Source organism: Sciurus vulgaris, assembly GCF_902686455.1.
Source record: "Sciurus vulgaris genome assembly, chromosome: 17".
In the NCBI taxonomy this organism is placed as follows: Eukaryota; Metazoa; Chordata; class Mammalia; order Rodentia; family Sciuridae; genus Sciurus; species Sciurus vulgaris.
In genome coordinates, this window is record NC_136478.1 from 72,091,348 (window position 1) to 72,117,697 (window position 26,350).

The following is a 26,350-nucleotide window of genomic DNA, read 5'->3' on the forward strand; positions in this document are numbered from 1 at the left end:
TCGGATGACAGGCTGGTGTGTCTGCATCAAATCAGCCCTGAAGCTGTCCCTGTTTGGGGGCATTCCTGCAGGCTGTGGCTGGAAAATCCTCCTTCTGCTTGAGCCCACTGGACTTGAGTTTTCCGTCAGTTGCAGAGGGGTATTTCCCGCCTAACTCAGACAGGAACCGTCAGGGCTGCTCTTGCTTCCTGCAGGCAGGAGCTGGGGTGGAGACAGGAGCCTGAGTGCCCAAGCCACGGCCGCCTTGCTCATCCAGTCCTGTCTGACGTCAGAGGCCAAGCCAGCAGGTCGTGCTGATGGAGGCACCGACTCTCCGGTGCTGCGCGGAGGTGGCAGGGGCAGGGTGGGACAGGGCGCCTTGTCTGAGACCCAGGGAAGCTGAGTGAAGGGTGGGTTGGAGTCTGAACGCAGCTGGCGGAGCCCACCCCAGCCTCTGCTCAGGCCCTGCCCAGCCCTCTGCCCCTGCTCGCCCTCTTCCCCACATCCACCTCTCCAGCTCAGACGGCAGCGGCTCCCCATTACCCCAGGCTGAAGCCAAGGCCGTTCAGCTGGGCCTCCGTGACCCCTCCTGGTGTGGCTCTGGCTCATGTCTCGGAGCCTCCCCCACACCCACGTGCTCACACGCACTGGAGGCCACGCAAGAGAACAGCCACAGAGCACTGGGAAGTACCCAGAGGTGCCCTGGCTCCCCGCCACCGCTCTGCCCCAGCCGCTCCCCAGCCCGATGTCCTCCCCTTCCCAGCTCATTCCCACACATCTCTCCTGACCTGACCAGGTGTGGGCCCCCATGTGCACCCACGTCCCCCTACACCACCCTGTCCCTCCTGCTACACCCCGCAGCAAGCAGGGCAGAGCCGAGCGCAGCCCTGGTCCGTCTCTGAGAGGGCCAGGCGGGTTCCTCTGAGCTGCTGTAGCTCTATGGGAATCCTACGATCCAGGGGCTTGGTCGCCCGTGCAGCCTTCCCAGACCTCACGATTCCACGCTCAGGAATTCAGTCACTGACGATGGAGACTAGACAGGGGCCCAGGTCGGAGGAGACAGGAAGGCAGGTCTGACAGGTTTAAAGTAAAACCAAAGGTGGGGCGGGGAGACTCTGATTAGGTGGCCACAAACAAAGAGACAACCAAAACTCCCTAAGCCCGGCCGCCACAGGAGGACCTCGTGTCCCCTGGACCCCGCCCCTCACCGTCTTCAGGCTCCACGCGCACCAGCTTTGCTTTTGCTCCGGGGACCCTGATGGTGGAAGGCCGGCCTCCAGCAGCGTCCAGCCTCTGCTCACCAGGCTGAAGTCAGCAGGTAAAGCTGGCACCTCACCCCTCTCGGTGCCCCAGCAGATGCCCCTCGTGTCCAGCTGGATCTGATGGGCCACCTAAGCCAATCACAGAGGGTGGGGCAGGCAGTGCTCTGACGGGCAGGTCTGGAGTCTCATGCTCACTCCTAGAATTGGTGATGAACCCCAGGGAAGAAGGGAGGGGGAAGAGGGGGCCAGCGCCCCTCCCCGGGGAAGCCGGGGTGTAGTCACTAGAGACGGGGAGAGGGCTGAGCCAGACCACCGCAGGGCCGGGCAGCGCAGGGGCAGTGTGCTGCCTTTCCTGCTCTGTCCTGAGACGCAGCAGCTGGGCTCCCCGTGGAGCCCCTCGGCCAGTCATCTCACGAAGCCCACACTGGCCCCAGGAGGCAGGGGCCGGGGTGGAAGACAGGCGCAGGCGTGTATGAATGCTGTCAAAAGGATAGGCGAAGCAAGGTCTGCAGCTCTTCAAGAATGAAACAGGTCTCTAACTGTGCCTGTTCCGAGCAAGGCGGGCCAGGTGTGGTGACGCGCACCTGTCGTCCCAGCGGCTCCAGAGGCTGAGGCAGGAGGATGACGAGTGCAAGGCCAGCCTCAGAAAAAGCAAGGGGCTAAACAACTCGGTGAGACCCTGTCTCCAAATAAAATACAAAATAGGGCTGGGGCTCAGCAGCCGAGTGCCCCTGACTTCAATCCCCTGTACCCACCCAAAAAGAAAAGAGCAAGGCGGAGTTCTCTGTCCACTTCTCTTCCTGTTCCCCAAACGTTGACACCCAGTAGAAAAGGCTGAACAGAGCAAAGCATTCCCGAAGACCCTTTAACTCCCAAGTCATGTCCTCTAATAAGAAAAAGATATTTCAACCCGCTGGCTCCGTTCATTTCAGGTGAAACCCGCTCTGGCCATCACAAAATGCCATACAGAGATGTGAATGAGGGACGCCCTAGAAGCTGCTCACCGGTCCTCTTCGGGCAGGGGCTTGTTCTCAGAGCTGTAAAGAGGTTCTGCAAATTCCATGTGTTCTGAGAATCGTGTCCGTCCCTGCGCTCCTTGCAGCTGCAGGAGCTTATCTGGGGCAGCCTTCCCTGACATTATCACAGGACATCAAATGTTCCAGATCTGATCTCACATCCACCCTGCCTGCTGCTCGGGAGGAGAGGTGGCGCCAGCCTTCAAGGTCAGGCAGCGCCTCTGTGCAGGGCCTCGGCCGGCGGGGAGCCCCAGCCTCTGCAGGCCACTGTGAATCAGAGGCCGCAGGCCCCATGCCCAGCCACCTGGCCCTGGAGAAGGTCACCTGACACAGCTGTCTCAGTTTTGCAAGACGGTTGTTTTGCGTTTTGCTTGGGATTCTCTTGACAAAACTGGGAAACGGTTTTTAAAAACACTGTGTGACCCTGACTAGGTGCATTCCATGCTTGTGAATCTGCCTCTTCTCTCCAATGTGTCCACGCGGGCAGAGTGCAGCACACTCCCAGAGGAGACCTCTGCCTCCCCAGCACCCCACCCCTCACGCTCCTCCTGGTGCTGCCGCCACCCCTGAGCACCAGGAGGCTGTGATGAGCTGGGGCAGACGGTTCTGAGGTGGGACCCGGTGCCACTGGCCTCGAGTTCAATGTTCATGATTCAACAACACACATCGAATGAGGCATCTTTAAACAGAAGCACGCCAAACAAGGCTGTGTGTATCGATCAGCTGGTGAGCACGTGGCAGGAGGCTCCCCAGAACCGCCCCAGAGGTAGGCAGCAGGAGGATGTGAGCAGACACCGGTTAACAAACTCGCTGTCTGGAACACCAGCCCTGCCTTGGTGACACCCAGCCTGGGCTCAGCTCTGTGAACCACCCTCTGCAGCAGGAGGAGAGAGATTGGTCCAGGAGCAGACAGGATGTGTTTCCTCAGAAGGGCCCAATTGCTGAGACATCTTAAACAAGACCTGCACTAACCACATTGGCCAGAGATTCCCAGACCTGGGAAAGCCGCAGATTAAGGTCCCAGCCCACTGACCATAGATTCTGTAAAACCAGTTCCCGTTAGGACCTGTCGGCTGGGCGTAGTGCATGTTAGCACAGCTCCATGATAGCAGCTAGGTATAAGCTCTTCTCCCCCTCGTCCCTTGGGTCAGAGCAGGCACGGTCGAGATCTAGTAAGTGACACAGTTCACTGTCCATCAGGAGCTAGGATGGTGCTGGGGCGGGTTCGCCTCAGACTTCCGCTCCCACCCAATCAAACGGAGCTCACAAAGAGAACAGTCCTGGGTCTCCTCCTGGAGACAGCCCACTTCCCCTTCGGGTGCCTTCTTAGTAAACTTCGCAAGTTTTGTGTCTTGCTTGAAACCCTGTCCCAAGAGAGGGCACAGCTCTAGCTCCTGCCTCACAGGCAGCCACCGCCAGCGTTGCTTTGTGGCGAACACACAAGATCTAACTCCTGCAAACACCTCGAACACACATGTGGCTTATTTGCTCTGCCTTTAACAAACTGTAGGAAATGACTGCAACTATGAACGTGTGCCTGACTCCTAGGAAAATCAAAGCATGAGCCAGTGTTGATTTGTAGGACTTCCTAACTGCCCCAGCACAGCGGTGCACAGGGCCTCTGTGCTGGGCAGGCCTCGGGCATCTTTCCTGCTGACAGCTGTGCCTCTGACAAGGGTCAGGACTGCAACTCTGGGTATCATGCCCCTGGCCTTCTCACCCTCTAGGGTGTGGCCAGTATTAAGTGGAAGCAGCGACACTGAACCCAGGGCTGGGGCACAGGGGAGCATTCAGTGTACACCAAATTCACCCCCAGAACTCTAGCTAGTGGCCAGGAGGTCAGCAAATGCAGTTTCAACTCCCAGCCTTCCCCCAGAGGAGGGGACGGGAGAGAGAGAGAAGCCAGGAGATCCTCCTCCAGGAACCGCGTCCGTTTTGGCCCGACATTGCCAAATGGCTGGGAAGGTTCCAGGGATTGCTTCCCTGTCTTGGCAGCAAGGGTGCGTGAGGCCCGCCCGGCGCCCCGCTGCTGGGGCCTGACTGCGGGCTGCTGTCCAGGGGGAGAGCACTCTTGGGCAGTGGGAAGCCTGCTGCCAGCACAGGCTGGGCCTCAGTTTCCCTGTCTGAGTGGCTCCCAACGCCCGCTGCCGGCCGGAAACCCTGGCCAGCAGTCCTCTCTGCCTCTCCTGCGTGCCGCTTGGAGAACGCACACTCATCCTGCAGCAGAGTGCACTGATGTTGGAGGTATTCCGTCTCCCACAGGTGAGCAGGTGAGCGTGCAGGCAGAGATAATGGGCAGTGTGTTCCTGTCATTAAGCAATTCATTTATTAATTTAATTATTCCTGGGGCCCAGGGATCCAAAAATGATTCACGCTGCAATGTAGTCCCTCCCTGGGAGCCCCCGCCGTGGGGCGCAGAGCTGCGTGGACGGGTGCTGTTCACCCGCGCTGCTCCTTCCCAGCCCACTCTCTCACATCATCCATTTGCCCAGTGACAACCTGAGACTGCTGGTGCCAGAGCTGCAGACCCAGTGATGAACCGAACCCGTCCCTGCCCTGGGGGACCTTGCGGCTTCAAAGCACCATACAGACAGAAAACGTTAATTATTATTTTGAGTAATAATTATAGGCGTGCTACAAAGGAGCCGGGCTGCTTAAGGAGGGTAGGTGCTAAATTTGCTGCCAAAGGAATTCTCGCCCTGGGGGCCTGGGAAGCCGGGTGAGACCCACTTCCCTCCAGCCCTTCCTGATTAGCAGGTGCCAAGCTGGAGCAGGGGCTGGGCAGGTGGAAACAGCTGTGCTGCTGGGTCGCTCACTTCAGGGTGCATAGAGCGTGGGGTGGGTGTCCCTGGAGAGGCCCAGTGGAGAACTTTGTGCAGGCTTACTGAGGTAGGGGTGGTCTTGCAAGGCCTCTGGAAGCAGGTGACATCTGAAATGGTCACTGAGGGATGCAGGATGTACAGGGGAGGAAGGAATTCTAAAGAGCAGTCCTTCCTCCTGTTCCCAGCCAGTGTCTGTGGGGCACTCAGGGTCCATCGCAAGGTACATGAGGCAAGGACCACCTGTGCAGGTAAATGAGATAAGGACCTCCTACCCAGGTACCTGAGGTAAGGACACCCGACCTCAACGTGAAGTGCAGACACTGCACACATCACGGCGGTGACATGCACAGTAAAAGGGCCCAGCACAGAGTCCCATGTTGAAAAAGGATTAAGAATTTCAAGATGGCTGCAGCTGAGCCTTAAATCAAGTTCAGGGCATCATGTGGCACGCAGGGTGCGATCCAAGAAGCTTGCCCCGACATGTGACTGGCTGACACTTCCGGTTTCAAGAACAGATATCTCAGTATGACTCAAAGGGACTTACTTGACATCAAGAGGCAGATGGGAGCTCCAGCCATGGCCAGTGAGTTTAGCTGCTTACCACGTCATGAAGGACCCAGCTCTTCCTTCTCCCCTCTCGTCTGTCCTAGTTTGGAGCTCCAACCATCACCCTGGTGGCTCCCAGACAGCTGCCAGGGTTTAAAGTGTCACCCACAGACAGGACGAGGCTGCAGGACAACTGTTTCCTCCCCCTCACCTCGTGAGAGCTGGGGAAATCGTTCTGCAATGTCCCCCGTAAAAGGGCCTCTACATCTCTCCGGTCAGCCACCTGAGCCTCCACCAATAACCAGCGAGGGGAGGCTCCTGATTGGCTGAGACCTTACTGGCCCTTACAAATCCCACCCCAACTCTGTCTCCATCTCAGTGGAGTGCTGGTGAATGAGTGGCCCAGGTCTGCGTCTGGGGGTGTTGGGTGGAGTCTCGGGCCTGACTCTCACCCGCCACCCCCCATATGCCCTCAGCTTGGGTGGAGCACAGGCTCTGTTGGCCTCTTCCACCCGGTGTCCTCCAGGCCTGCACAGTATGTGCCTCACAGAGGTGCCCAATCCATGCGAACTGAATGAAGGGGGAGAAAATATTCTGTGGTGAATGTGGCTGGTTTTGTCACATTTTCGGGGGGAGGTGGGGGACACTGAATTGCATTGGCTTGGGTACTGAACTGTAGATAAAACAAAAATAGCTGATGTTATAGGACCTTTGCTCTCCACCAGTCCTAAGCGCTCTGCACAAGAACACAGTAAAGTGGTAGCTTCTCTGGCCTGCTGGCAGGATGTATGGGTCAGCATGCACCAGAACCCTTGGAGTCTCCTGAAAACAAGCCGCCAGGCCCACCAGCAGAGCTTCTGATTCAGTGAGCCAGAAGTAGGGGCCCCAAATTTGCACCCCAGGTGCTGCTGTGCAGCCAGTGTGGGGACTGGACTTTGAGAACTACCTGTGTTATAAGAACATAGTGTCCAGTGTTGGTGCACAGTGAGGAGGGAATGGGTACTGGACTGAAGGCCTCTGTGAACCTTGGACCCAACCCACATGCACCTGGCCAGTCTGCAAGTGGTGGCTGAAATGTCCCTCCTGATTCACTTGCCAAGCCTGTGCCCTGGCTCAGGACTGTGGCTTCTGAGGAGTGCCAGACCCTGTGTGCACAAAGGACTCTGGATTGGGGGTTCAGGTCACGTGGGGGACTGTGCAGGTCAGGGCCAAGGGTGCATCCTGGAGGGCTGCAAACAAGAGGCAGAGCCGCCCCCACCTCCATAGGAGAGGGGGGAAAAATTAAATCAGAGTCCTTGATGTGGGGATAAACAAAATGTTGTGTCTGTATGATAGAAATGATGGAATACTATTTAGTCTTGCAAAGGAAGGAAATCTTGACACATGCTACATAAACCAACCTGGAGGGCATTATGCTAAATGAAATAAGCCAGCCACAAAAAGACCATAAGTGCATGATTCCACTTGTGTGAGGTACCTGGAGTAGTCAACTCCATAGAGACAGAGTACCGTGGTGGGGCTAGGGACGTAACTCAGCTACAGAGCACTTGCCTAAGCATGCATGAGTCCCTAGGTCCTGTTCCCAACACAACCAGTATTATTATTGTTTGGGGCTGGGGGTGTAGTCAGTGGTAGAGCACTTACCTAGCACGTGTGAGGCCCTGGGTTTAATTCTCAGTACAACAATAACAAAAGCAAAACATGGATGGTGGTTGCCAGAGGCTGGGGAAAGGGTGAATAGAAAGTTATTGTTTAATGGGTGCAGTTTGTTTTGCAAGATTAAACAATTCTGTAGGTGGATAGTTTTGCACAATGTAAATGTACTTAAATGCCACCGAACTGTACACTCAAAAAATGGGTCAATAAAGCAAGTTGCATACTATGTATATTTTGCCATAATAAAAAAAAAGAAAAGCCCTCTGGCTGTTATGTGCAGAAGGGACTGGGTGCAGGAGGCCAGAGACCAAGCTCAATGTTTAGAGGGGGCATAGCAACCTTGGACCAGGTTAGCAGAGGAAGGGAGAGCTGTGGACAAGTTCTATTTTGAAGGCAGAATCAATAGGACCTGCTGCTAGAGATGTGTATGGGGAGCAGGGATGGAAAAGGAGACTCAAGGACCACCCTGCCCTTGTGTAGGAGTGGTAGAAGAGGAGAGTCAAAGTCTGCTTGCCATTTTTGGCCTGAACATTTGGATGAATGATGCACACGTTTTTTAAGATGGTGTAGCAGAAAGAAACCAGTTTCTTCGCGGCAAGGGAGGGGGAAACATGCTCCACTGCCTTTTTTTTTTTTTTTTTTTTTCAGAGCTGGGGATTTGAACCCAGGGCCTTGTGCTTGCGAGACAAGTACTCTACCAACTGAGCTGTATCCCCAGCCCCTCCACTGCCCATTTTATGTCAGAGATGCCTTTTAAGAAATCCTGGCTGGCAGAGAGGGAGTGGGGGGCGGGGCGGGGACTAGGGATCCAAGTGGAGATGTGAAATAGGCCATTAGATGACACACGGGGAACAAGACCAGGGTTCCAGGAACCAAAAGAGGCTTGAGTGACTGCAACGTTAAGCAGGAAGGGAGGGCGCCGAGAGGTGGGGCAGGGTAGTAGGCCCCGGTGATAGTACGGGGGTAAAGTTCGCCGCCGCGACACCTGTGCACCTACGAATTCGGTGAGCACAGTAACCAGCTGCCGTCTGATGGACGCTTGCTAGGTGCCTGCCCCCGCCTCGCCGTCACGGCAGGGATCTTACGGCGCTCCTGGAGGTGCGGGCTTCCCGCGAGCCGCGGTACACAGGAGGCAGGCGGCGGGCTGCGGCAGGGCTAGCCCTGCTCCACCTGCCCATTCGACCTGGAACCGTCCGTCCGGACTCAGAGCCAACTGCTTCTAAGCCTTCCTTCCAGTTCGGAGAGGCCCCGGGAGGGGCGGCGGGCTCTCCGCCGGCGCACGTGGCCACCAGGCAGAACTCTCCCCAACTCATCGGGCGGGGGGCGACGGAGCCAGAGCAGGGCGGCGGGTCATTGCTCCCGGTACCCGCTCGCGTGCGGACCCCGCGCCGGGCTGCGCCCCGCTCGGCTCTGCCCCGCCGGGCTGGGAGCGCGCAACTGTGACCGGTGGTCAGGAAGAGGCACGCCGCACTGCCGACCGGCGGAGCCCGCGCCGGGCCCGCGCCGGACCCGCCCCGCCCCGCCCCGCCCGAGGCTTCCGGGACCCGGAGTCTCCACTCCGGAGTGCGGGGGAGCGCCCAGCCTCCGTCGGTCTCCACGACAACGCCGCCACGGCTCCGCCTCTTCCCTCCAGCCTGGCGCGCGGGTCAATGGGAAGCCCCCGCACGAATTCGGGGAAACGTAGTCCGAAGACCCGAGCGTTCGCGGGGTCCAATGGGCCGCAGGTCGCGCTCCGATGCATCTTGGGAAGTGTAGTTCTGTTGCTGGCGGAGACGGGGGGCGGGTCACAGCGAGGGCCAATGGGCAGCCGCCTGTGGCGCGATGCCCCCTGGGAAGCGTAGTCCCGTGCGAGGCCCTGAAGGAGGGGAGTTGTTGGGCGGAACGGGCAACTCGGGGTGTGGGTGTTGCGGGGAAGGGGGGCCGGGTGAGTTGGCGCAAAGCCTGCCGGGGCATGGAGTCCGGTGAGCTCTGTGCGCATGTGCGGGAAGGCGAGGGGCTTGGGGGGCCTGGCTGGGAGTGAGGTGAGCAAGGGGAGAGGAGGAGGGCCGTGGGGCGGTCGACGCCGGACCCAGGCGCCTCGGGGCGCGGCCCGGAGCGGGATCGGGCGGCGGCGGGGGAGTCGGGGGCGGATGGACGTCCGGGGTAGGCCGTGGGGAGGGGGCGGCGGGGCGCGACCCCACGAGGGAGCCGCCCCTTTGGGAAGGTGGGCGCGGGGGCTCGGGGAGGGACCCGAGGCGGTGGCGTGCGGCGGCCCGGCGTGCGCGCTGTTTGCCGCGCACCTGCGCCTCACGGCGCGGGGTTCCGGGAGGAGAGTCGCGGCCCGGTCCCTTTATCTCTGGCTCCGGAGCGCCTGCTTCACTGGCGTGCTGCGGGGGACAGAATTCATTCCTGTGCCTTAGGGGCTGTGCGACCCTCGGAGGGGGCCGCCCGGTCGGGCGCGGCCGCACCGGGTCCCAGGTTGATGCCTATTGCAGTTTATAAACGTACGTGTTTTAATCTGTGTGCTTGTTTCCCATAGCACCTCGCGAGGGACTTGGGACGGTCGTCAGACTGAGTGCTAACTCGAGCACCTAGACAGAACGCCTACATCTTGCAAGGTGCTCTTCTCCACGTTTTCGTTCTCTTTATATTATCTCACTGTGGCTCTTGGACTAGTGTTATATTTTTGTCCCTATTTTACAGCCAAGGAAATGGAGATTCCGTGAGTAAAACGTGTCCTTGTACCTTGTCCAAGGACGCAGGGCGGTAGGTGGCAGAGCTGGAATTTGCTTCAGAGTTCTTTTGCTTTAAGTAAATATTTGGCCCATGGGCGAGTGGCTCTTAGCCAGGCATGATTTTGTCGCCCCAGGAAAACCCAACAATAACTGGAGATGTTTGAGGTTGTCACACCTAGGTAGTGCTACTGGCATCTAATGGAAGGAGGCCAGGGATACTGCCAAACATCTGCACTGCACAGGACAGCCTCCTGCGCCACAGAATTGTCCAGTTCCAGGTGCCATTAATGCTCAGGTTGGGAGGCTCAGGGGCCAGCGGCCTGCTGAACACTTCTCTATGCTGTGCCATTTCTAATCCATGCTTCCACTTGAGGGATAGGAGCTACACTTGGTCTTGTATTACAGGTTTAGCTGACAAGCTTAGAGAGGGCAAGTCATGTGGTCAAGTTCATAAAGCTGATGAGTGGCAGAGCTAGAAGTCCCAGTGAGACAGCCATGCTCCAGAGCCTGACTTAATCATACTATGAGTCCAGCCCGTGTGACAGGTGCGCCATGGTGCTGGGTATGACTGGCATGAGCTCTGGAGTCAGGTCTGGGTTCAGTTCCCAGTTCCATCCCTCCTTGAGTGTGCATTTCTCCTTCTCTACAGTGGGAGCCCAGCTCAGGGCTGTTGGGAGGGCTGGGTGGTGCAGTGTAAGGCAGCTGTCATTCCTCTGGCGACCAGGGATGGACCTCATGGTATAGCCAGCCTGCCAGACAATAGGGTCACAAATGCCTTCATGCAGATGGCACAGAGCACTCATTGAGGGATAGAGTTGACCTACAGGGTGCGTATGTGCTCCTAAACCGGGTGACCCCAGGTCCCAGAAAAAATTCTTCCCTTCCCCAAGCAGCCCGCCCTGTACAACCGAGGCTTGGTGATCTGTGACACCACCCCAGGCTTATAAACCAGGTCAGCCAGAGGCCTGGACCTCACTCCTACTGGCTCAGCGTCCCTCTCCAGTGCCCAGGATCTTTCTCACAGCAGAACAGGTTTCTGTGGACCTTTTGAGGCTTGGCACTGGTCCAGGTTTTCTGGAAGCCTTCCTTATCTGCTTCCAGGCCCATCAGTCCTTGAGTTGGTGGTGGTCATGTGACGCTGCAGCCTGGGTTGCGGTCCTGCAGAGGTGCGGTGAGTTTAGGCTCTTCCGCTTACTAGCTGGCGTCTCTGCAAGCTACCTGCACTTTCTCCATATGCATGATGGGGTGATGACCCAGCTCCATGGGCCTGGTTATCCTGTAAGATTTCTGAGTGCCCACCAGAATGCTGGCCCGGAACGTACAGTCTCCTTCCATGGAGCTTAAACTCTTGTGAAGGAAGGTGGCACACAAATATGGCTAATGCCACGTCATTTTCAATGCTAAAAGAAAGCTAGTAATAGGGAGGCAATGGAGAGCAACTGAGAAGGGCGCATGGGTGCCAGCACAGGCTGCATGATCTGGGAGCCTCTCCAAAGGGGCATCGAGACCCCAGTGAGAAGGTTTCAGCTGAGCACACCTAGGGGGAGAAGAGCCATCCGGGAGAAAATGGCAGGTGCACGGGCCCTGGAGTAGGAGCTGTCCTTGAGTGGAGGATAGGAGGGAGCCCATGTGGCTGGAGTGTAGAAAACAGGGAAAGAGTGCTGCGTGGTGAGGGGGGCACCTGTGCCAGGCTGTCCTGCTCAGCTCAGAGGGAGCATGCAGTGAGTGCACTTACCTCATGGTCATCGAGTTACTGTGAAGGTAAAGGGACCGCTTAGCAAACTCAGCTGTCAGCTGCAGAGTGCCTGACTGTCAGGGTGTCTTGGCTTCAAGAGGCAGGTCACCTTCCTAGTGTTAAGAAAACAGTGCTGAATTTGCAGCACCCCTGGAAGGATCTCAGAGGTCCCCAGACCAACCAAGGACTGTGACTCCTGGCCAGGGTTTCTCATCCTGGCGCTGTTGACATACGAAGCCAGATGGCTCTGATTGGAGGCCCGTCATGTGCACTGTAGGGTGCTGTCCAGCATCTCTGTCCTGGGCCCACAAGTGCCAGCAGTGCTAGGCTCCCGCTGTGCGCTGACAGAACTGTCTGCAGACCTTGCCAAGTGTTCCCTCTGGTGGCACCACCCCGTTTTGCAGCCACAGCCTTGTCCACCTTCTGCCTTCAGGAGAGGGAGGGATCAGTGCCCCTGTAGGAAGGACGCGCGCTCCCTTCCTCTGCCCACCACAAGACCCGAGGCAGCTTCTGCAACCGGACGGGGCCTCTGCAGCCCCGTGCTGTACCCTTCCCTCAGACTCTGGCCTCAGAGGTTTGGGAACTAAGGGTCTGTTGTCCAGGCCACCCACTCGGAGGCGCTCTTTTAGGTTTCCTGACTGACTCTACTTCTCTGGTGCTGGAGGCTGGAGACCGAGGTCAGAGTGCAGCATGCAGCTTGGGGGTGCCAGTGAGGCCTTTTCTGGTTGCAGAGGCCCCCTCACTGTCCTTGCCTGGCAGAGAGGAGGAACCAGTCTCTTACAAGGCCATGGTCCTGTCTCACTGCCCCCCCCCTCACTTAACCTTCACTCCCTCCCAAAAGCTAGAGACATGGACACCACGGGTAGGGCTTACTTGAGTCCTAGGGGTCATAGTTCAGCCCCTCATTGAGTAGAGGGAGAGGCTGGGGGGCACTTGCTCCATGAGGCCCCGTTGTAAGCCCTTTTTGTGTTTTTGATCCTCATCTTGAAGCTGTTGGAGAAGCTTGGAGGAGACAGGTGCAGCAGTGCCCAGGGCCTCCCCCAGGGAGGGGCAGGACCAAGATTTGAGTCCATCTGTTCCCAGGAGGAGTCTCAATCACTCTTCAGCACAGCCCCTCACAGGGACCTTGGGTGACCTGTCCTACCTTTGGCCAGGAGAGACAGGCAAGTACTGTATCTGACAAGGAAGGAAACTGAGGTCGGAGAGGGCAGTGGAGCCAGGATGCTACCTGGCTTCAGACCTGTCTGGGCTCTGTGGTCCCCTTGGGCACTGGGGAGGGTGGGGTTTCTAGGGGGATGGAGCTGGGCCCTCACTTTCCAAAATTTCCCTCCTCACAGGTGCTGCCACCCCCAACCCAGAAGGCCCCATGGAGGTCGCTGCATCTCAGCCGGTGAAGCAGGAGGGCGGGGTGGCCGAGGTTCTGACCCTGGACTCCCCGTGGCACCGTTTCCGCCACTTCCACCTGGGCGATGCACCAGGGCCACGGGAGGCACTGGGGCTGCTGCGCGCCCTGTGCCGGGACTGGCTGCAGCCCGAGGTGCACACCAAGGAGCAGATGCTGGAGCTGCTGGTGCTAGAGCAGTTCCTGAGCGCCCTCCCCGCCGACACCCAGGCCTGGGTGTGCAGCCGAAGGCCCCAGAGCGGGGAGGAGGCCGTGGCCCTGCTGGAGGAGCTCTGGGTGAGCTGGCAGGGGGCGGGGCGGCTAGGTTCCCTGGCCACCTGCTCTCCGGAGCCTGGGAGGCGCTTCCTTAGCCCATGCTGCACGGCAGAGGATGCTGGCCCCCGGCGCATGGGGGATACACCACACACTCAGAACAGGTGCAGGGGTGAGGTCCAGGGAACCTCCGCAGGAAGGAGGGCACAGGAGCAACACTCCATCCAACACCTGCTGCCCGGCAGTTCCTGAGCCCTCCGTGTGGTGCTTGATGGAAGGACTCTCAGGGCTCGTGAGAGCTGCTGTGTGCAGGAGGCGTGCCGGTCAGGAAGGGTTCTGCGCAGCCCCACTGTCCTCCCACGGGGTCCTGCACAGGGCTTCCTGCACACAGCACTGTCAGCCAGTGCCTGGCCATGTTGGGGTCTGCGGGGGCTCAGCCTGTCTCCACCCCTCCTGGAGGTCCGTTGCTGCAGTCGCTCCAGCTCCCACCCTAAATCCATGGTTGTGTCCTGGCTCGCCTGAGGCCCTGAGGGTCAGCACCGACTTCCCCTGGCCCTTAGGGCTTGAATTTGGTACGGGGATCTACAGACAGGACCCCATTCTCCAAAAGTCTTGGTGTGAAGCCATGGTTACTTACTCGTGCGTGGACTGGAGCCACAGCGGTAGAGCTGGCCCTCTAGCCTGCCGCAGCATTGGGCCAAGCCTCGTGGCTCGCCAGGCCGAAAACCTTGACCTCTGGCAGAAGAAGCTTGTCTACCCTGGTTTAGAGCCATGCTGTCCGGGGGAGATAGTGTGAGCCACGTCTCCCCACGTGTTCTGAGAGAGGACAGAGGAGACAGGCGAGTTTGGTTTCGATAACAGGACGTCCAGGGCACTCCTTCCCACACGTGGCCACAGCCGCCACCCGGGCCTGGTGAGAGCAGCAGCCGGAGCAGATAGGCCTGTGTGCAGCTGTGGTGCAGCCGGACCAGCAGTGGGGTAAGGCGTCGGGGAGCACGGTGACAGTCCGGCCTCAGAGTTCTGGGGTACAGCAGGGGGAAGGCAGTGCCTCCACGTCTCCGAGCAGGTTTGGGTCCAGGGCAGCTGGACATCCTCCTGCCCTTCCAGGTGACCTCCAGCCACCACCTCATCTCTCTTCTTTAGCCTGACCGTCCGGGCACTGTCTCCTCTTCCTCTGGGCACATGCACCTCCACCTGTGCTGCCACTTCGTGCTCACCTGCTGGCTGCTCAGGCCTTCTCCTTACCCTTTTTTGGGTCACCGCGTCCTGGAGTGGGTAACGGATCACCACCCGTGACACAGCAGCTTGCACACACCTCGGCCTGCTTCTCTCCCTTTGCAGCCTCTGGGAGCTAGAAAAGCACCAGAATATATTTGGCCCTGGAGGCTCCAGAAGGAAGGCGTCCCTGCTGGCACTTTGAGTTTAGCCCAGAGTCCCATTCTGAACTTCTGGCTCCAAAACTGCAAAATGATAGATCTGAGTTGACACATGAGTCTTTGCATTTGACATGTGACAGTTTCTCATAACCACCACAAACCCACCCCAAAGAACTTCCTCCAGCCAGCCCTGTTACCCCCCGACCTCTGGCTCCAGCAAACAGGCTCGGACTCCATCCTGCTGGGATGGGAAAGAAACCCAGCTGTGCACAGCCTTCAGGGCAGGCTTCTCCCTCAGCGGAGAGTCTTTGGGGCTGAGGCCTGCTGTGTCCTGGCCCAGGGTTAGGTGTGTCTCCTCTTGCAGTTGTGGCTGGCCTTTGGGAATCAGCTGCTGTAGCCTGCAGTGTGGTTCCTCTGGGAAGGTGCTTTAGTGTTTTCATGTGTCCAGGTGGGCCACTGTAACAGCGTGTCAAGGCTGGGCAGCTGTAAGTCACAGAAAGCACAGTTCTGGACCTGGAAGGCTATGGTCAAAGCTGACGCCCCATCTGGTGAGGGCCCCTTTCCTGGTTCCCAATGAGGCCTTTTCTCTGTGCCCTCCAAAGGCGAGAGGGACCAGGAAACTCTGGCCTCTTGTCCTCTGGGAGGCCCTACCTTCATGACCTGGGGGAGAGGCTCCCAGCTGAGTTGTTGGGGCAGGGCTTGGGCCCGCAGCAGTGTCTTCTGCCGGCTTCCTAGCTGCCTCTGTGTTCTTGCTGGCGAGTGGTGAGCATCGTTTACGTATTAAGCATCTACGTCCTGTTGGTACTAGAATTTCACGCTTTTAAAAAAAGCTCCTCATGATTTGTGGACCACTGGGGTTGACGACCACTGGTAAGACCACGGGCCCTGGAGCTGTCCCCACTCGGTAGTAGCCTCAAGACTGCAGGCAAATAGCTTACCTCCTGAGCCCTGAGGGTCTGCTCACAAGGTGGGAGTTGGGTGCCCACCTTGTGGGGGAGTGAAGGAGCTCAGAACGGAGCCTGGCACAGGAGCGCCACTTGGGGGCCAGCTATTGTACTCATTCCATCTGTTCCTTTGGCATTAGTGTTCTGTAGGTAAGATGGTAATGTTATGGTAGTTACATTCCTAGCAGAGTGGGAAATCCTTCCCATTCGGGGCATGAAGCAGGTCTGCTGGCAGGAAATCTAAGTGTGGGAACCACTAGCATTCCCAGGCTCCAAGGACTTTGCTCAGCCTCGCAGGTTCTGGGGGTGATTGGAGCCCCTTACTAGCTAGGCTGACCTTGGTGAATGTGTTACTTTGTGTGTGTGCTGCTGGGGATAAGCCCAGGGCCTCGCCCGTGTCACATGAGTGCTCTATCACTGAACTACACCCCAGCTCAGTGCGTCACTTTTCTTTTTAATGGTACGGGGGTGGCACTTTACCACTGAGCCACATCCCCAGCTCCTTTTATTTCTCAATGGAGTGCTTAGCCCTAGCCAGACTGTAGACTCAGCCTTTCTCAGATAGGAGGCTCATCTTTTTGTTCACTGATGTGTCCCTGGCACATAGTAGGTACTAAGAAAATGGTTGCTTAGGAGGAATGAATCATCTTTGTCCTTCCAGGAAGTACCTGGTTTGACACAGGGGACGGGGAGGCCCGAGCACAGTTTGCTTCCCACTTCAGTTGAGAATCCGAGCTGCCCAGAGAGCTCAGATGACTTGTCTGTAGTCACCCAGCAGCTGGTCTCGGCACACAATAGCCAGAGGATTATTTTGAGGCATGGGGGCAGGGCACCAGCCAGCCTAGGAAACCCAGAGGAAGGCTGGTGGGTGGCCAGGAAGCAGGGGGTTGGGGGGAGGGGCCCCAGGCAGAGCCCTGGAGCACTAAGAAGCCCAGCCAGCCTGTCAGCCTGGAGGGGAGGGTATTCCAGGCTCCCAGCCAGGAGCCCTGGAGAGCGGTATAGACCAGCCACCAGGTGTCAGGCAGGAAGTAGTGAGAAGCCACGGTGTGTGACTGGAAAGCCCAAAACCTGGGAAGAAGTAATAGACGTCAGCAAGTTGGTGAGGAGCAGCAGGGGTACAGGCCATGCCTTGGAGAGAACCAGCTCGCCACACCTAGAGGAGGTGAACGGTCTTGAGTAAAAATTACCAAAATATGCTCGTGAGGAAGCAGCAGATCTAGAGTCCAGAAGCCAGAGGAAATGTTGATCAAAGACCTCCAGGAAAGGCATGGGCCAGTCCCGGGTGGTGGCGCATGCCTGTGTCTTGAGAGGCTAAGGCAGGAGGATCCCAAGTTCAAGGCCAACCTTGAGAGCTTAGTGAGACCCTGTCTCAAAAAGTGAAAAGTGCTGGGATTGTGGCTCGGGTTTAACCCCCAGTACCAAAAAAAAAAAAGCCCCACAGAATGGTGCATCTTTTATAAGCCATTGGAGACACAGAAGGTGGGACAGCACCCAGCTCAGTTTGCAAAGCTGCCAGCCCCCCCACCCCAGCCAGTCTAGCCATACAAAGACAGCCCAAGGAAAGCAAGCTGTGGCCCAGCTCAAGGGAGCTGAGAATCCGGAATAGAATGTTCACCAGCAGCTGGAACCGTCACACTGAAGCCAGGCCAGGTTTAACCAGACCTGCCAGGCGTTCATCAAGAGGAAACCTCCTTAAAATGCAGATTTTGTGGCCTGAACCTAGGGTTCAAGGATGGACCTGACCAAGGTGGAGCTGGAGGGTGTGGCAAGCCAGAGTCATCTCAAAGGGACAGACTGTGACCTCTGGAGCCACTTGAGTGGTGAGGACTCAGTTCACCATCTACCAACACCAGACACCCTGGAGTCCACCAGCAGTGGGACCATAGGCATGGCTGGCGGCTTAGTGACTCATGACTCAGGTGGTCTGGCTACCAAGCAGGATTCAAATAAAGGGGTGTGGTGTGTGGGATTCCTGGACCAGCTCCACCCGACCGGAGAACTGTGGTCATCTGGGGTATCGGTTTGAGGAATGTCAACACTGATGTAAAGAAACTAAAAACGGCCAATCCAAAGCTTATTCTCTAACCTTTGGTCTTCTAAGTGGTACCGTCAACTCAGCAGCTGCCATTTGTGCTGGCAGAAGCTCTGGTTCTGAACTCGCTTCATTTTCTTCTGAGTTAAAAGTAGCTTACATATTCTGCAGCTTACCCAAAGGACAGCAGGGAGCTACAGTGAGGATTACAACAGGTGTATGAGCTAGTTATCTGTTGCTGTGGGAAAAAGTCGCCCGAAGTTTAGCGGCTTAAAACAAGCACTGAAGCTCCGCCTCGTGGGTCGTCAGTGTGGGCGTGGCTTGGATAGGTGGCCTGGCTCGGGGTTGGCAGGGCGGCAGACACGCCTCGCAGAGACAGCTCCCTGGCGCTGGTTCCCGAGACCCAGGGGAGCTGCTCCCCCACAGCTGTGGGTTTGCCCGGAGCACACCAGTCCGATGCCTGGTTGAAGGGGCTGAGGGAAGGGCAGATGGAGGCTGCGACTCTGGTTTCTCAATTTGGAATGTGGTATCTCTCGTTTCAGGGACCAGCCACCTCCCCAGATCGTTCATCAGCAATGAGGGTATCTCGGGACACGACAGAAGGCTCCGGGGGTCAGTGTCGGAAAGGAGGATAGTGGGATGGTGCCTTTAGGTGAGCAGCTGGCCCCTCACCCACGTTCTGATCCCCAGCACCCGGGGTCTCCCCTGGGCCCCTGCTGTCATCCACTTGTTCAGTGAAGGACCCTGGCACCAGAACCAAAAATTACTGTCATGTCCCTGTCGTTGGGGAGCTGGCAGCAGTTGGGGTCAGACTTAGGAGGGCAGGGCCGCAACAGGACCTCGAGCTTTGGGTGATGAGTGCAGGCTGCAAGGAGCGCCTGCTGTGCTGCGTCCAAAGCCCTCGGCAGCCCCTGGAGAGGAGGCCGTGCTGCCTGTGCTTTGAGGCTGCTGGAAAGGCTGTCTGGAGAGAGGGCTGCAAGCCAGGAGACTAGCAGCCCACCCCGGAGCCTGTACCCCGATCCGCAGCCAGGGTCTCCTGCAGTCCAGGGCGGCTCCAGGGAGCCCCCGCCTTTGCTGAAGTCATGGTGCCAGGTGCTCTGTGCCTGCTGCCTTGGCGCTCGGGTGGAGTCTCTAGGGTGCCAGCGATCACCACTGGGCAGCCCTTCTGAGAAGGGACTGACGCCAAGACGTCCACCTGAGGCAGACAGATGCCCTGGGCGCACCAGTGCTGGAGACCAGGCAGGCTTTCATGCAGGGGGTCACGCTGAGCTCACAGTGTAAGACTGACGAAAACCAAAGCAGATGGGAAACCTGGAGAAAGGCGCAGGGTCTCCTCTGATGTCTAGCTTCTCATTCCCAGTAATCCGTACCTGTCCGCCCGGGCCCTGCCCCAACACCACCCACCCTACCTCCACTGCAGCCAGACCGCCACTGGCGTACCTTCCTGCCCCTGCCATCTCTGCCGCGGCCGCACGGCATCCACGCTGGCCTGTCCCTCTGTACGCATGCCCCTCGCTCCCCCACCTACCATTCCACCGGTGTTCATCTGGTTACCCCTTCCCCGCGCACGTATCCGTGTCCCCACCCGTCTATTTGTTCACCAGGTATTTCCCCAGCCCTGGCTGCGCGCCATCCTTGGTCTAGGCATCCCAGACCTCCTGCCCCGCCCAATCGCGACCCACCCGCTAGGCCTTGGAGCTGCCTCTGACCCTGCGCCTTTCCAGCAGGAGATGGGGCGGCGCCTGGCAATGAGGTGCCGGCGGCGGCGACGGGGGACACCCGGGCCGTGCGCCCCTACAAGCAGGAGCCGGGCAGCCCACCGCCAGCCCCGCCGGCGCCGGGCCTACACACCTTCTTGGCAGCCCCGGGTGCCGCCTCCTGCCCCGAGTGTGGCAAGACGCCCCTGAAGCCGGCCCACCTGCAGCGCCACCGGCAGAGCCACTCCAGCGAGAAGCCGCACGCCTGTCCGGAGTGTGGCAAGGCCTTCAGGCGCAAGGAGCACCTGCGGCGGCATCGCGGCACGCACCCCGGAAGCCCGGGCCCAGCCCTGCGTCCGCTGCCCGCGCGCGAGAAGCCACACGCATGCTGCGAGTGCGGCAAGACCTTCTACTGGCGCGAGCACCTCGTGCGCCACCGCAAGACGCACTCGGGCGCGCGGCCCTTTGCCTGCTGGGAGTGCGGCAAGGGCTTCGGGCGCCGGGAGCACGTACTGCGCCACCAGCGCATCCACGGCCGCGCGGCAGCGGGCGCTCAGGGGTCTGCCGCGCCGGGCGCTGAGGGCGGCGGCGGCGGCGGCGCATTCCCACCCTGGCCCCTCGGGTAGCTCACCACCTGGCACTAACCGCGGCATCCCTTCGCCTTCCCCCAGCCCGCCCATCCCTTCCCACCCTCTCTCCAGATGCCACTTTCCAGTTGAGCCTCACAGTTGCCCCCTTTCCTCCCTTGCCGAGTCCTCAGCCTCCCCCTTGTAAAGGCGCCTGGCTTCCTCTCCCATAGCCTTTCTCCACTCCTTCTCCTCCCTTCCCGCCAGCCTTTCCCTACGGGTTGCAGAGTCAGGACCCCAGTTGCTAGAGAGAAGCCCGGGCAAGTAGTGGCGGGGTTCCTGGGGTGAGGGAGACCCCGAGGAAAGGATTGGGTCTTGTCCCCCAGGACCGATAGAGGCAGGGGAAGAAGGGGGCGAAGTTTCTGGCCAGCTAGACCCAGCAGCCAGGCTGGGGCATCGTGGTCTGGTGTTTCTGTGACCCAGGGACACAGGTGAACAGATGCCTGCTCCTGGGAGGCTTGTCAGGGACCACAGTTCACCAGCATCCGAGAGTAATAAAGTCGTGACTCAGCGTGTGGCCTGCTGTCCCAGGCTCTCACTACTGCCTGCAGCCCTCCAGGACTGTGCTCTGGGGGTGCTCCTGGGGCCCACCTCAGACCCTCCTGGGCTCAGCTCCCAGTGCGCAGGGGTGGCGCTGATCCCACGTTCCTCCTGCATAGACAGGAGATTCAGAGAAGGGCTCTGCCCACCTCCAGCTCGGATCTGGACCCCACAGTTCTGGCAGTGCAGAGTCAGGCGGGACACGCCCTTTGAGCAGCAGTTTCTGCCTCTGTGATGGTATCCACAGTGGTGCCCTTGCTGAGGCTACATTAGCCATGCCGTGCTGTGACACTCAGGAGCCCCAGGTACCGGTGTTAGTTGATGTTTTCTTTTTCTTTTTTTTTTTTTTTTTTTTTTTTTTTTTTCTTTTTTTTTTTTTTTGTGGTGCTGGGGATTGAACCCAGGGCCTTGTGCATGCAAGGAAAGCACTCTACCAACTGAGCTATATCCCCAGCCCGTTAGTTGGTGTTTTATATGGCACATTTTGCCAAGAGCCTGCAGCCTGGCTCCGGGAAGGTGGGTCCTGGCCAGCCTCCTGCTGGCCTGGTACTCCCAGGGCTCAGGGCTGGACTGTCCTGCAGTTCAGTCCTTCCCTCTAGGGAGGAAGCAGTGGAGGGACTTGCCTGGCTCCGGGGAGGCCCTGGCCCCACAGTGCAATCCTGGGCTCTGCTACAAGGTGCCGGGAGGCTGAAAGCCCTCACCCATCTTGATTCCTAGAGGGGATCCCCCAGGCAGGTGGGAGGAGGAAAGCATACACAGTTACTTATGTTCACATGTGTGTGGTGACTTCATGAGAGTGTAGACCCAAGTGGTCAAAACTAGATACTTGACTACTTTTTAAATGAAAGCTTTGTGGAGAAATGGCAGGACAAAGGGGCTGGGCCTGGAGCAGGGTCCTAGGGAGGCCATCTGAGGCCCATGGGTTGAAGCTGGGGAGACTGGGGCAGTCAGCAAGCTTGCCAGGTCCTTTGTGGTGAGGTCTGTGGTGAGGGCTGCTTCCTGCCCTGGGCAGGGGTGGGGAGGAGGCCTCCTCCTCAGAGGCGGTTTCTTGACTTGCTGCACATGGGAAAGGACAGTTCCTCCAGTGTCCTAGCTTAAAGTGACACACCAAGCCAGCATGCGATGGGGTGCGTCATCCTTGGTGCCTCAGTGATGACAGTTCGTGCTGCACTTGGTCAGCTCCTGGTTCAAAAGTCAAGTGCAGGGCTGGGAAAGTGTCCAACTGTACTGTCGGGTGTTTATAGCCACTTGGCCCAGAAGATGCAGGGCAGGAGAGGTCGTAGTGCCAGGCAGTCCCAAGGGATGACAGGTGACCCACAGGCACCTTGGACAACCACCTAACCTCTGCTGGCAGGGTCCATCTCTGGAAACGAATTCAGTGCAGGCCCTCGGCAGTGCAGAAGGCTGCAGGCCCAGGGCATGGGAGGATGGCTTGCCTGACACTAGGGGCAGCTCACTGTGCCTGCTGTGCAGGAGGGAACAGGCTAGAGAAGCCATGTCATCTGCTGCGGGGCTCGAGAGGGGCTAGGAGGAGTGTGAGAGAGTGGGGGCTCACAGATAGTAGCAGCAAACATGGGAAGTACCCATGCAGACCTCTTGAGTGCTGAAATCCGTCCACTTGTGTCTGCGTCTCAACCATCCAGGGAGGCAGTGCTGTGACCCCATTATACAAGTCAGGAACAGGCACCAGGAGAGAAGGGACAGGCTGTGTTCCGGTCTGAGCCCAGGGTCTGCTCCTGCTCCTGCTCCAGCTCGGGGGCCGTCTTTGGCTGCTCAGGCTTCATCCCTTCTCTTCTGGTACCTGCCCCAGTCCCAGTCTCCTTTGGGCATCCTCAATGCACATTAGATCTAGTCTGGGGACTGCTGGCCAAGCTGTCCTGCTCCTGGTTCTACCTTTGTGTCAGCCATTTAAAAGCAAAGTCCCTGCTGAGCATCAGTCATAGTAGGACACTGCAGAGACGACCAAGATGAGACCTGACGGCTGAAGAAAGACTTGCCCTCGTTCTCAGGCACCCACTCACTCCATGCCAGGGGCAGCATCAGACCATTGCCTGGTGATGGACTGTACCTTCCTCCAAGACTCACTGGGGTGGCCCCCAAACATGAAGGTACAAAAAGCCTAAAACAAATTCCACATGGGCTTTAGGGTGCACTACAGATGGGGCATAGACTGAAGCAGACAGAAGAATCTGGAATATAGGAACGTATCTCATGACCTAATGAGCCCACTCCCCTCCCCAACCAGAAAGACCTCACACACATCGGAACAGACTTGTAGAGAGCTGTTTGTCCAAGGCTGCTTGGGATGGCAGAGGATGGAAGCAGGAAGAAGGGCATGCACATCACTCAGGGAGGTCAGAAAACTTGTCCACTGTGCAACCTATGAAACCACCCTGGGTGTTTAAAAAGTTGTCCTGCTTGAAGGTCTGGGACTTGGAAGATGTAACCTGGACGGTGGAGTCATACACCAAATCCAAACCCTCCTGTACTCTGAGTCCATGGACACCATGTCATAGTCCAGACTCTCATAGGAGGTTGCTAACTCATCCTGAATCCACTCTGATTCCTATTCTGAAATAATCCCCAACCAGCTCCTCTCTCCATCTTCATCACCCCCATGGACCAAGCAACTTCCCCTCTCTCCTTGGATCACTGGAATGACTTCCGGTCATTGCCTGAGACTGATGATGTGTTCCCAGCTAGCGTCTTCACAAGAGACAGTTTCAAGCGATGTAGTAAAAGTACAGCAAAGACCTTCCAGCTCAGGAAGGACAGTGTGACAGATTTTCACATGGTTTTGTCACAGGTATCTAAGCACAACTGCCCAGGGGAAGAAGAGCTGCAAATGACTGACATCACAGCACTGCGCTGACAACCCCGGGGCTCCCGCCCTCCTGGCCCACCCGCGGGTGCTGACCGGAACTGCTGGGTGCAGGTCTTAATCATCCTGCTTCCCCAGGGTCTGGGGGTCTGTGACAGTTGTGCTTTCTGGTGGCCACAGTCTGGTCGGTGTGGCTTGTTCAGGTCTTGGTTAGGCCCTTCTGAGCAAGTGTACCCTTGCCCTTTGGTTCTTAGCCCAGTTCATCTGTCCCCTCCTGCTGCCGGAGGAGCAGTTTAGAGCTGAGCCCAGGCGGGGGTCCGGAAGCAGCCCTGCCATCAGAGCTCATGGCACCCCTGAGGCAGGGTCCTCGACTGACCTGTTCTGCACCAAGTCTTTGCGTGGCCCTGTGACCTCACAGGCAGGGCCGACTGTTCAGTCACGGCTTCCTGTGCTGCTTCTGACTTGGAGTCCGAGGACAGTGGCTGCAGTGGTGGTGGTGACGTCCCGTCTTTCCTTCCTGTTACTTGGCACCCAGTCGCCCCTGGTGCACGAAGACGGTCACTACTGCCCCGCTGCTGTCTCCGCTGGACTGGCCTGTGGTGGCAGGTTCGCAGTGACGTCTGGCTGGGCTCCAGCAGGGCCCTCTTGGAGGCCACTCCGTTCTGACTCACCTTGCCTTCCCACTGACAGGTTATCAGGAGTCAGCTCTGAATTCTCTCCCTGGCTTCAGACCCCTATCCTTCACCTCTTCAACTTCTCGCTCCCCACACCTCTTTGTACTGGGGATTGGACCCGGGGTGCTCTACCACCGAGCTGCACCCCAACCCTTTTTATTTCTTATCTTGAGACAGGGCCTCACTAAGTTGCCCAGGTTGGCCTTGAACTTGCCCTCCTCCTGCTTCAGCCTCCGGAGTTGCTGGGGTTACAGGTGTGCCCATCACACCTGGCCCTCTTAAAACATCTTACTCTTTCTGAAACCATCATTTTCAACTTCATCAGCACATTCCCCTTGGAAAATTCAAGGATCTGGTCCCACTGGTTCATACATCCCATCAGGGCTTTCTCCCACGTTGACAGAACTTTCTCACCAACCGTCCCCCGAACAGTGACTTTCTGAAATGAAATGGGACTCCTTCTGCCATGCTAGTGGAAACTGGTGCGCTATTGCTGGATGGAAATTTGAATACACATTAAGAATCTCAGAAGTTTAAAACTTTTACTGAGTCGTTTCCTTCTGGGACTCAAGCCTGAAGAGTTCCTCAGTTTGGTGGGGTGTTTCGTACTGAGAAGTTCTTGCTCACTCTGTGTGGTTGTGGGTGGAACCTGAGGGTGCTGCAGAAGCGGGAGCTGGGATGCCACGGGCACTTCAGCTCATCTGTGGTGGAACCTCACCCTGTCCCTTTCAAGCCCTGCCATCTTGGGCAGTTTCTGGACCCCAGACCCAAGTTTCTCCTCTGTGAAATGCAGGTCATAGTAGGACTACTTTGAGATTAAACGAGATAAGTCACATAAAGCTACTTGCACAGTGCCTGGTATATAGGAAAGGCCCTCTGCAGAGCCACAGTTTCATCATCCACTTGGCACTGCTCTGAAATGTTTATCCCGCTCCCCAAACTCCGAGAAGCAGCACGAATCTGTCTAAGATGCAAATACTCTCTCTAACCATCTGCATTTTTTCTCTCTGATTGTCCGTGTAGGAATATAGCTCCCTGGCCTTTTCTCCCATGTTTGAACACTTCCTAAGTAGCAGGTGTTATTCTAAACACAATGAGTGAATGAACTCACTTAATCTTCACGAAACAAAGGCAGAAATGATTAGGCCATGTATGATCATTTAGGTGTGTGGTTTCCATCATCCATCCATCATTCATCTATTTAACCTCTACCTTTATCATCTCTCCATCTAACATTACCTATCAATCATCTAGCCATCCGTCTGCCTACCATCAATCTGCCTATCATCCATCTAACATCTCCATATAAATCACCTTTCAATCATTTATCCATCTGCCAATCATCTACTTTTATGCTATCCACCTCCTCTTCCAAATTCTCAGAATTCCGAAGAGGAAGAGAGCAGATAGAAAACCTAGTTCCTTCTGCCTCGGATCTCCTTTCCCTTCTTAGAATTGACATTGTAATTTCACCCCACACTGGAGGGTGCACACAGGCTTCACCGTGCCCCTTGGACTCCCCACAGTCCAGCTGAGAGCTACCGGCACAGCCTTCTGCCGATTAACTAGAATGGCCCCGTGCGGCTTCACGTCCTGGATTTTGCGGTCTTCACCTCGGTGACGGACAGCTGAGGACGGATTCCAAGCTGAGAGCACAGGCCACGCGCCAGGTTATTTGAATGCTAAGCACTGAAGGTGCGGTATTGACAAGACCAAGAGCGCCGCGCCCTCCGAACTGCAGCTCTTACTGCGCCGCGCACCCTGGGGACACGGTCAGGTCGGAAGCACTGCAGCGGGTACGGCCGAAGGTGCGGTGGAGGAGACAGCCCAGCAGCGCATTGCGGCGACCGCTGCCCGCCCAGACCCGGGGACCCAGCGCGGGGAGCGCGGGAGACTGGAGAAGGGCGGCCGGGCTGGGGGGTCTCCTTGAGCTCACGCCGGCTTTACCGAGAGCGCCCAGGGCGGTGACTGGAGGGGCACCGACGGCCCCTCCAGAGGCCGCCCGCAGCTCCGACTGCGCTTGGCTCCCCCTCGTGGTGACAGGGCCCCACGACAACGCCGGGCGCTCTGGGCTTCTCAGAGACGGGCAGAGACTCAGAGAGGAGGGAGAGAGGGAGAAGGGGGAGATGGAGAGAGAGGGAGAAGGGAGGGATGGAGAGAGAGGGAGAAGGGAGGGATGTGGAGAGAGAGGGAGAAGGGAGGGATGGAGAGAGAGGAGAAGGGAGGATGGAGAGCGGATAGGGTGGATGGAGAGAA

General features: G+C 57.8%; 2 protein-coding genes and 1 long non-coding RNA gene across 4 annotated transcripts in view; 2 read left to right on the forward strand and 1 right to left on the reverse strand.

The window, feature by feature from the left end:
• ZNF787 (zinc finger protein 787) overlaps positions 1-5,888 on the reverse strand; it is a 29,670-nt gene extending 23,782 nt beyond the window's left edge. Inside the window, exon 1 of one of the 2 annotated variants that reach the window (XM_079117821.1) lies at positions 5,681-5,888. In XM_079117821.1, coding sequence (XP_078973947.1) covers positions 5,681-5,688 — 8 coding nt within the window. In that variant the 5' untranslated portion in view covers positions 5,689-5,888. Of the gene's footprint in view, positions 1-5,623 lie in introns of both variants that reach the window. The other variant, XM_079117823.1, reaches the window with a different exon arrangement.
• Positions 5,889-9,150: 3,262 nt separating this feature from the next.
• On the forward strand, positions 9,151-20,574 carry ZNF444 (zinc finger protein 444). The gene is given in 7 exon segments (XM_079117828.1): positions 9,151-9,302; positions 9,800-9,878; positions 12,721-12,893; positions 13,068-13,408; positions 18,279-18,341; positions 18,343-18,388; positions 19,464-20,574. Coding segments are annotated over 4 exon segments (1,017 nt in total). The 5' UTR covers positions 9,151-9,302; positions 9,800-9,878; positions 12,721-12,893; positions 13,068-13,096; the 3' UTR covers positions 20,060-20,574.
• Positions 13,415-17,239, forward strand: LOC306648099. Its single transcript, XR_013760292.1, has 2 exons — positions 13,415-14,362; positions 14,528-17,239. It is a non-coding gene; the product is annotated as an uncharacterized lncRNA (long non-coding RNA).
• Positions 20,575-26,350: the final 5,776 nt, after the last annotated feature.